The 11,375-nt window shown below is 41.6% G+C and overlaps 1 protein-coding gene across 1 annotated transcript; it reads left to right on the top strand.

Moving 5' to 3' along the window:
* The first annotated feature begins 4,553 nt into the window (after window positions 1–4,553).
* Olfr215 (olfactory receptor 215) lies at window positions 4,554–5,486 on the top strand. Its single transcript, NM_146446.1, has one exon. The coding sequence runs from the start codon at window positions 4,554–4,556 to the stop codon at window positions 5,484–5,486; it is 933 nt and encodes a 310-aa protein (NP_666657.1).
* Window positions 5,487–11,375: the final 5,889 nt, after the last annotated feature.

Below are 11,375 nucleotides of genomic sequence, written 5' to 3'. Positions count from 1 at the left end.
GCCACCAAACCCAGACACTATTGTGGATGCCAACAAGAGCTTGCTGACGGGATCCTGATATAGCTGTCTCCTGAGAGGCTCTGCCAGTGTGTGACAAATACACAAGTGGATGCTCACAGCCATCCATTGGATGGAGCATAGGATCCCCAATGAAGGAGCCAGAGAAAGTACTCAAGGAGCTGAAGGGGTTTGCAGCCCCATAGGAGGAACAATATGAACTAACCAGTAACCCCAGAGCTCCCTAGGACTAAACCACTAACCAAAGAAAACACATGGTGGGACTCATGACTCTAGCTGCATATGTAACAGAGGATGGCCTAGTCAGTCATCAATGGGAGAAGAGGCCCTTGGTCCTGTGAAGGTTTTATGTCCCAATGTAGGGGAATGCCAGGACCAGGAAGTGGGATTGGATGGGTTGGTGAGCCCAGGGAGAGGGAGGAGATAGGGGTTTTTCAGAGAGGAAACAAGGAAAGGGGATAACATTTGAAATGTAAATAAAGAAAATATCTAATCAAAATAAATAAACAAAATAAGTTGTGCTCTGAAAAAAAAAGAAAGAAAAAAGAAAAAAAAAAGGTTATAAGATGCAGAGAACCAGGAAGTCTGCTGCAAGATTGTGTCTTAAAAAAAAAAAAAAAAAGGACAGGGAAACTGTACTCATAACACCTCAACAATATAGCTAGCTGCCTAATCAAGATTTGAACAATATAATATCAGTAAATCAGTAAATGTGCTAATGCAGAAGGGGGAGATTTCACAGGCCCCACAACTAGACAAGAGCTACAGGTAGCGAATGATCGCAGAATTGGGGAGCATCAGCTTCTCCTAGGGATGAATTCCTTAATTGGGTTTTTAATACAAAATGTTCAGCCCTGAAATTGTATACACACAGGCAATACTAACCTGACTCAGCATGTTATGTTTATATAATTCTGCATATTGTATTATAACAATAATAATAAAACAAAAGTCAATAGTCTACAAAACAGAGATCCAGGGTTGCCTGGGATCAAGCAGAATGAGCCAATGTTTTAGGATTAGTTAGTTAGTCTTTTTATTCATTTGTGGGATCCATAGGAACACTAAAGATAGCTTCTTTGATATTTGCCTTGACTTTGTAAAATAGGGTTGATGATAGCAGGTTCAAATATAACATCTCCAAGAAGTCACCTCACTATCTAGCTGTGAAAAAACAAACCAACAACAACAACAAAAAGCTCTTTAAGTCTGAGTCTATCATTTGTCTGTGAGTATAAATGTAAGCATTTAGGAAGCATTTGGGGTTTTTAAAATTTAGCTACATGACAATAGTAAATTCCTCCCTAGGTCAGAAGAACCGCCACTCCCTTAATCAATGATTTTTTTAAACTGGGTGTACAGTACCAGGCATAAATTCCTTCCTGTAATGTGGGCCTCAAATCTAATCAGTAGCTGTGGGCTATGCCAAAACTGTCATTCCACCAGTGGACATATGTTGTGTGGTAGGGTAGCATTACTCATAGCTCATTAAGACTGTAGATACCTCCTCTTCTCAATTTGCAGGTATAGAACCTTCTGGAATTAAAGACGCCACCTAGCAAGGAAATTGTTACAAGCTCAGTTCTGGCTTAAATTCTCTACATCTTATATTGAAAATGTATGATCACTGGTTTTGACTGTAAAGCCACAGCCAATCAGAGATCAGTTTCCAGAAGCCAATCTGAGGTAGCCAAGAGAAGAAGTCTTTCTTTCTTCCTTTCTTTCTTTCTTTCTTTCTTTCTTTCTTTCTTTCTTTCTTTCTTTCTTTCCTTCTTTCTTCCTTTCTTCCTTCCTTCCTTCCTTCCTTCTTTCTTTCTTTCTTTCTTTCTTTCTTAATTTCTTTCTTCCTTAATTTCTTCCTTAATTTCTTTCTTTTTTTCTTTCTTTCCTTCTTTCCATCTCTCTCTTCTTTTCGTTTCTTTTCTTTTCGTTTTTTTTTTTTTTTTCGAGACAGGGTTTCTCTGTGTAGCCCTGGCTGTCCTGGAACTCACTCTGTAGACCAGGCTGGCCCTGAACTCAGAAATCCCTCTGCCTCTGCCCCCCAAGTGCTGGGATTAAAGGTGTGCGCCACCACTGCCCGGCAGAAGAAACCTTTCTAAGCAACAACTTCTCCCTCCTTAGGCTCATGTGCCTTCCAGCAATGTCTACCTACATCTATTTATTATAAGGGGATTCATTTATTACAGATGTACACACTGGTCCATTAGTCAGCCACTAAGATGAAACTATGATATGTTCAGTGGCCTGAATAAATCTAGATACTATTTTAAGCGAAATAAGACAAGCACCAGGAGATAATGAACCGTGTTTCTCTAGTATGTGAAAGCACTTTGTTACATTTCTTTCTATGTGTGCACTGCCATGCTTCCTGCCATGATCAGAGTGGACTAAATCTCTAAAACTGTAAGCCAGCCTCAATTAAATGTTTCCCTTTGTAAGAGTTATTGTTGTCATGGTATCTCTTTATAGCAACAAAACCCTAACTAAGACAACAATATATACCAAATTGTATACACACACATTGATTTGACTCATAATAGTTGTATGCATTTACAGAGTATAATGTTATATTTTAGAATCTATATCTATGGCAACAATTAGGTAAGTTTGATATGTCAGGAGAACCCTGGCCTTCCCTTTATCTCTATGGAAAAGTAGGAATTGCATTTCCCTCATTAAGGAAACTGGACCAGCAAGAAAATACTCTGCTTATAAAAACACCAGTGGCTGGTGCCCACACATGCCTGTGTTGAAATATTAACCTTAAATTTGTTAATTTCCACTATAATTGTTTGCTGATAAAAATTAAACTAAATGAAAATATAATGAAAACAATTATCCCATACATAGGTGGACAGACGAAGGTAAAATCCACTCTCTCCCGTACCTCTTTCTTCTGAACCTTCACCATAAGTCTGACAGAAACAAAAGGCCAGGACCAATCATTTATAATTTATAATTTACATGTTTGCATTTAACTACGTTGCTCTGGCCTCAGTACGCACACTACATGTAGACAATGTAAAGCTGAACTTTGACCTCAGATAAATAGGAAATATCCAAGTTGAGATCTGAGAGAACCTTAGGAAATTCCAGTACAATGTCTCAGCAGAGGACAATAGGCACTACCTGTTACCCCAGACAGAAATCACAGTGTTCTATCAACAACTCTTGTTCTCAAAAGTGACCAATTAGACGTCTCTAGGGAGCCCCGCTGTGCATAACAGCTCCTTTCTATTCCCCTCACTCATAACAAGCTCTGAGGGCACCCTGTTCCCTGCCTAGGGACATTATGCTAGTGACCAAATTCTTGTGGGGAAATCATCAAAGACATATTATTAGACTTGTGTTTTGCGAGATTTCCATTCTCAGTATAATCCAATTTCACACTAAGTTATGTGGGATTACAAAGGAGAAAGCCATGTGGAAGAAAGCCGGATGCATGACAGAGAGACAAGCAGCATGCTGGAATGTTCCTCTGCAGGTCCTGAAGCATGAAGGAAACTGAGGTACAGGGTGCACCCAGATCTTGGCCATGATAGTGTGGAACAGACATATATTCCACATGCTGCCAGCAACTTGACCCTCAGATGAGATGGAAGAGAGAACGATGAAGTTGCCGTGAGTGAAGGGGATACTGTAATGTGTCTGAATCATTCTTCCTACTTGGTTTATGCTGTGAAAAACTGCCACCAGCATCCTCTTATGTGCTAAGATGGAGTCCAGAGGAACAAGCTTACGTTTTTGGTTTACCCTGTACTGGTGAGGTCCTTTGTGCATGGTCATCTCAGTGCCTTGATGTTAGTGGTCATGCTGAAAAGAATCTGTCTAAGAGCCACTCTGTCCTTAAGTCCACCATAAGTCATTACTATTACCTGAAGAATGAGAAAGTTGTGTCAATGGAGTGTAACTCCCACATAGGTTTGAGAGACTGTCAGTTGGACTTTTTCTCCTACAGAGAATATTGCTTCGGTGAGTTGAGGTAATCACTACAAAGCCGGAGGACATGAATTTGATCTCCAGGACCTATAGGGTTGCAAGAAGAAACTGACTCCTGCAAATTGTCCTCTTTATCCCCACATACATTCCCCCCACATAGTTATAGTAACAGTACATAAATATAAATGCAATGCACTAAAAATACATTGTTGTAATATTGAAAAGCAGCAGCAGGCTTTAATATCTCTGAGACTCTGAAAGTTTTGATCTCTCCTCCTGGTGAAACAGTGGTGGCAGGAACCTAATATTCATATTGTGGGAATAGAGAGGAACACCGACTTCAGGTGGCCAGTATGGTAGTATAAGTGGTGATGGTGATAATAGCAATGTCTGTACCAAAGAATAATATGCTAATAATTATGACACTATAGTTAAACTTAGGAACACACAGGCTCGTGTCAACAGTAAAGACACAATCAGCTTCACCATATTTTGTCTTCATCACACCTTGAACAGGCTGCTGAATGACCTCATTGTGTGCACTGTGAGAATACCTCTGCTTTCTGTGATCTCTTTACCGGTCTTAGACAGTGGGAATGGGAAACGGGACAACTGTCCAGGAATTTACCCTGGAGGGATTTCCTGCTGTCCAGCACCTGGGCAGACTTCTCTTCTCACTGAACCTGCTGGCATACCTGGCCTCCATCACCGGAAATGTCGTCATTGTCTCCATCATCTGCACCAGTACCCGTCTGAAAAGCCCCATGTACTTTTTCCTCGGTGTTTTCTCCTTTGGGGAGTCTTGTTTTACAAGTGCTGTTATTCCCAAGTTGTTGGCTATATTTCTTTTAGGGAAACAAACAATTTCCTTTGTTGCCTGTTTCATACAAACCTTTGTCACTCTATTTATCGGGGCATTCGGTTTTTTTCTCATAGCTGTGATGTCAGTGGACAGGTGTGTAGCTATTTGCAAGCCTCTGCATTATCCCACCATCATGGACCTGAGGACCTGCATCCTTCTAATTATGGCCTGCCTTGCTCTGACCTTCACCCTGATCACGTGGCTAGTAGTGACGGTATCACGGTTATCCTTCTGTGGCCCCCACGTCATCCCCCACTTCTTCTGTGACATCAGCCCTCTGATCCACCTCTCTTGCTCTGACACCAGTTCTGCTGAAGCTCTCACGTTCGCCCTTGCTTTGATTATTCTTTTCTCGTCTCTCATCATAACCACTATCGCATACAGCAACATAGTCATCACAATTGTGCGTCTCCCATCGGCTAAGGAGAGACAGAGAGCTTTTTCCACCTGCTCATCCCACCTCATCGTCCTCTCTCTGATGTATGGCAGCTGTGTGTTTATATATGTGAAACCGAAGCAAATGAGCAGGCTTGAATCCAACCGAGAGGCTGCTCTTGTGAACACGGTAGTGACGCCGCTTCTGAACCCCGTCATCTACACCCTGCGTAACAAGCAGGTCCATCAGGCTCTGAGGGAGACTCTGAGCAGAATAAAAATATCAGGATAGGAAAGCTTCGCCTGTTCTTAAAGTGGAAAACATCAGAAATTGTGTTTTCTCCATTTTAATCGGTGCATGGGCCTTGGCACTTGAGAGCCACAGAATTCACAAACCTTCCATGTAAATAGCTCCATAAAATGCAGCTGTTGGTCACCTCAAAAATACATCTTAATGCTGTGTGTGTGCCTGTTCCACATATTTCTGGCAATCTTATTTTTGTTTGCTTGTTCTGGCTTTTCAAGACAGGGTTTCTCCGTGTAGCCCTCGCAGTACTGAACTCACTCTGTAGAACAGGCTAGCCTAAAACTCAAAGAGACCTGGCTGCCTCTGCCTGCCTCTGCCTCCAAATACTGGTATTAAAGGCATACACTATCACTGTCCAGCCTGGCATCAGATTTTAATTGCAAAATCTATTGATTTTTTTTATTCAAGTGGTAATAACTATATGCTTGAAATTTCTAAAATAAATTGAACTATACTGTTTCAATTGTGCTCTCTTCCATGCATAAACATGCTTTAGCAGACAAAATAATTATTTACCAATGGTGGTGAAGTAACTAAAACAATTAGTGATTTTATTTGAATTGAGGCTTTGAAAATATTAGTGGAAATCAGCAATGCTTTGCACATATTGCTTCCGTGAGTCGTTGAAGGAAAGATGGTCACAGAATCCTTTTGCCTTGTAAAATATATGTCGTAATGGTGTCTTCTCCGTTTCTCTTCCTGTAACTTGGCTCAGCTGTACATGAATGCCTCATTTAAATGCTAAACTGAAATGTAATATTTAGGGTCTTAATTCATTCTCTAAAACACCAAAATGGCTACTGTCCTAAAGATGTGCAAAGTCTCGCTGTTCCAGATTCTGCAATTGCATGCCAGTCTCTCAAGAGCCAAGCTTGCATAGGATTGGTTTCTATTCTAAACCAGTTACTAAGTACCACGTACACAGTAGGCTGAGAGGGGTCTTGCTAATCGATGACCTACTTTCAAGCCAATGTTTCTGTTTTTCTGTTCAGTGCTCCATTTTTAACCTTGCAGGCTTTCAGTCCCAACTTCCAGGATATCATGGGTCTGTCTTGTCTTTAGAAGAAATGCCTCTGAAATGATTATGGTTCATAACTGTGTATTTCTTTTGAAATAAGGTCTCTCCCTGGACAGGCTTGAACTCTCACCCCTTAAACCCTTGCTTTATACACCTGAGTCCAGTGATAACAAAATTGAGGTGTCATGCCTACCTCTTTCTTTTAGCTTATGTGAACTAAGTCATTATACCATGAATAAAATTTTATGAAATTAATTTAGGTTCAGGATTGGCCCTGAATGTCATAATTCAAAGTTCATATTCCACTCCACTCTCACAAGCACAGCCCCTGCACTGCCTTTGCCTTATGGATCCTCTCAGAATTAAGCATGTCCATACCATGTTCATGCTCCCAGACTTGCTTTGAACACACAACCCCTGTTGGGCTTTGCCTGGTGAATCTCAGAACCAAGCCTTCTCCTGCCATCCCAATAGTCCCAGATCCAGCTCTGGAAATTCAGCCCACATACCCACAGTGCTGCCAGGTGACCCCCCCTGACCCTAGACTACCCATGTCCCATCTCCATGCTGGCAGGCTTAGACCCAGTCTAACAGCTCCACAGCAGTGAAACATGGGTTACTGCCCAACCTGAGGCAGGCTACAGCCTCACCTCAGACACATGTCCAATGAAAGAAGTTCACATCACAAAAGCACACACACACACACACATACACACACACACACACACACACACACACACAAACATGAAAGGACAAGATAGCGTGACCCACCTGAAACCCACTAGCTCTATAAGAAGGTTCTCTGATGAGAACTACCTCGATGAACCCCAGGAAACAGAGTTTAAAAGAACAATCATAAACTTTACCAAAGACATCAAGGACATACACAAAGGACACACACAAAGGACACAAAATTAAAGTTGCTCAGTCCACAAGGCTAGGTGTTTTAGCTGGTCTTCTGTATAAGCTGGAATCCTGAAGAGGAAGGTTCCAACAGATGTGCTGGTGAGTACGTCCAATTAAGTGAAGAAAAGTGAATCTTTCTTCTTCCAATGTCCTTATGCAGGCCTCCAAAGAGGAGGCAAACAAATAAAGAGATATCAAATATTTATGGATTAAAAAGTTAATGCTGCTAAAATATTCCTATTACCCAAATCATTCTATAGGTTTTATGTACTACATATAAAAAATGACTGGCATTGTCTACAGAAATAAAATAAATCTTAAAAGTCTGGGCAGCCAAAGCAATTCTGAACAACTCTTTGTAAGAAAAGTGATGAAGGTACCATAGTACCTGATTTCAAATATACTATAAAGCTATAGTAACCAAATTAATGGGTGGCACAGAAACATTCCTCTAGACACATGGAATAGGACAGAGAGTCTAGAAATGAATCTCACCCAGTAGAAGACAACTCATTTTTTTTACAAAGCTGAAAAATATATATACATATATATATACACTGGAGAGAGGCTGACATGTTTAATAAATAATGATAGGACAAATCAGTATTATATGCAAAAGAATGAAGCTAGATCCTATTTCTTACTGCATACCAATACCTACTCTAATGGACTTAAATTTAATATCATAAAGACACTTCCTTCCATACAATCCAGCTTTAAAATGTATCCATAGAAGATATGACCAACACAAGTAGATCTTTAAAAAAAAAAAAAAAAAAAAGCCTGCTTGGGGCTGGACAGATGGCTCAGCAGTTAAGAACACTGACTGCTCTTCCAGAGGTTCTGAGTTCAATTCCTAGCAACAACATGGTGGCTCACAATCATGTATAATGGGATCAGATGCCCTCTTCTGGTGTGTCTGAAGACAGTAATAGTGTACTCATACACATGAAGAAGAAGGAGGAAGAGGAAAAGGAGGAGGAGGAAAACAAGAACAAGAAAGAAGAAGAAGGAGGAGGAGGAGGAGGAAGAAGAAGAAAGAAAGAAAGAAGGAAAGAGGTGCCCGCCCGGCTGGGGAGGCGACCTAAGCCACAGCAGCAGCGGTCGCCATCTTGGTCCGGGACCTGCCGAACTTAGGAAATTAGTCTGAACAGGAGAGAGGGTGCGCCAGAGAACCTGACAGCCTCTGGAACAGGCAGAAGCACAGAGGGGCTGAGGCAGCACCCTGTGTGGTCCGGGGACAGCCGGCCACCTTCCGGACCGGAGGACAGGTGCCCGCCCGGCTGGGGAGGCGACCTAAGCCACAGCAGCAGCGGTCGCCATCTTGGTCCGGGACCCGCCGAACTTAGGAAATTAGTCTGAACAGGTGAGAGGGTGCGCCAGAGAACCTGACAGCTTCTGGAACAGGCGGAAGCACAGAGGCGCTGAGGCAGCACCCTGCGTGGGCCGGGGACAGCCGGCCACCTTCCGGACCAGAGGACAGGTGCCCGCCCGGCTGGGGAGGCGACCTAAGCCACAGCAGCAGCGGTCGCCATCTTGGTCCCGGGACTCCAAGGAACTTAGGAATTTAGTCTGCTTAGGTGAGAGTCTGTACCACCTGGGAACTGCCAAAGCAACACAGTGTCGGAGAAAGGTCCTGTTTTGGGCCTTCTTCTTCGGCCAGGAGGAGGTCCAAATACAAGATATCTGCGCACCTTCCCTGTAAGAGAGCTTGCCAGCAGAGAGTGCTCTGAGCACTGAAACTCAGAGGAGAGAATCTGTCTCCCAGGTCTGCTGATAGACGGTAACAGAATCACCAGAAGAACAATCTCTAAACAGAGTCAACTATAACTACTAACTCCAGAGATTACCAGATGGCGAAAGGTAAACGGAGGAATCTTACTAACAGGAACCAAGACCACTCACCATCACCAGAACCCAGCACACCCACTTCGCCCAGTCCAGGGAACCCCAACACACCTGAGAACCTAGACCTAGATTTAAAAGCATATCTCATGATGATGGTAGAGGACATCAAGAAGGACTTTAATAAATCACTTAAAGAAATACAGGAGAACACTGCTAAAGAGTTACAAGTCCTTAAAGAAAAACAGGAAAACACAATCAAACAGGTAGAAGTCCTTACAGAAAAAGAGGAAAAAACATACAAACAGGTGATGGAAATGAACAAAACCATACTAGACCTAAAAAGGGAAGTAGACACAATAAAGAAAACTCAAAGCGAGGCAACACTAGAGATAGAAACCCTAGGAAAGAAATCTGGAACCATAGATTTGAGCATCAGCAACAGAATACAAGAGATGGAAGAGAGAATCTCAGGTGCAGAAGATTCCATAGAGAACATCGGCACAACAATCAAAGAAAATGGAAAATGCAAAAAGATCCTAACTCAAAATATCCAGGAAATCCAGGACACAATAAGAAGACCAAACGTACGGATAATAGGAGTGGATGAGAATGAAGATTTTCAACTCAAAGGTCCAGCAAACATCTTCAACAAAATTATTGAAGAAAACTTCCCAAATCTAAAGAATGAGATGCATATGAACATACAAGAAGCCTACAGAACTCCAAATAGACTGGACCAGAAAAGAAATTCCTCCCGACACATAATAATCAGAACATCAAATGCACTAAATAAAGATAGAATACTAAAAGCAGTAAGGGAAAAAGGTCAAGTAACATATAAAGGCAAGCCTATCAGAATTACACCAGATTTTTCACCAGAGACTATGAAAGCCAGAAGAGCCTGGACAGATGTTATACAGACACTAAGAGAACACAAACTGCAGCCCAGGCTACTATACCCAGCCAAACTCTCAATTATCATAGAGGGAGAAACCAAAGTATTCCACGACAAAACCAAATTCACGCATTATCTCTCCACGAATCCAGCCCTTCAAAGGATAATAACAGAAAAAAACCAATACAAGAACGGGAACAACGCCCTAGAAAAAACAAGAAGGTAATCCCTCAACAAACCTAAAAGAAGACAGCCACAAGAACAGAATGCCACCTTTAACAACTAAAATAACAGGAAGCAACAATTACTTTTCCTTAATATCTCTTAACATCAATGGTCTCAACTCGCCAATAAAAAGACATAGACTAACAAACTGGCTACACAAACAAGACCCAACATTTTGCTGCTTACAGGAAACTCATCTCAGAGAAAAAGATAGACACTACCTCAGAATGAAAGGCTGGAAAACAATTTTCCAAGCAAATGGTATGAAGAAACAAGCAGGAGTAGCCATCCTAATATCTGATATGATTGACTTCCAACCCAAAGTCATCAAAAAAGACAAGGAGGGACACTTCATTCTCATCAAAGGTAAAATCCTCCAAGAGGAACTCTCAATTCTGAATATCTATGCTCCAAATACAAGAGCAGCCACATTCACTAAAGAAACTTTAGTAAAGCTCAAAGCACACATTGCGCCTCACACAATAATAGTGGGAGACTTCAACACACCACTTTCACCAATGGACAGATCATGGAAACAGAAACTAAACAGGGACACACTGAAACTAACAGAAGTGATGAAACAAATGGATCTGACAGATATCTACAGAACATTTTACCCTAAAACAAAAGGATATACCTTCTTCTCAGCACCTCATGGTACCTTCTCCAAAATTGACCACATAATAGGTCACAAATCAGGCCTCAACAGATTCAAAAATATTGAAATTGTCCCATGTATCCTATCAGATCACCATGCACTAAGGCTGATCTTCAATAACAAAATAAATAACAGAAAGCCAACATTCACATGGAAACTGAACAACACTCTTCTCAATGATACCTTGGTCAAGGAAGGAATAAAGAAAGAAATTAAAGACTTTTTAGAGTTTAATGAAAATGAAGCCACAACGTACCCAAACCTTTGGGACACAATGAAAGCATTTCTAAGAGGGAAACTCATAGCTATGAGTGCCTTCAAGAA

This window comes from Mus musculus, chromosome 6, assembly GCF_000001635.26.
Source record: "Mus musculus strain C57BL/6J chromosome 6, GRCm38.p6 C57BL/6J".
NCBI classification, from domain to species: Eukaryota; Metazoa; Chordata; class Mammalia; order Rodentia; family Muridae; genus Mus; species Mus musculus.
This window is presented reverse-complemented; position numbering and strand designations above follow the sequence as displayed.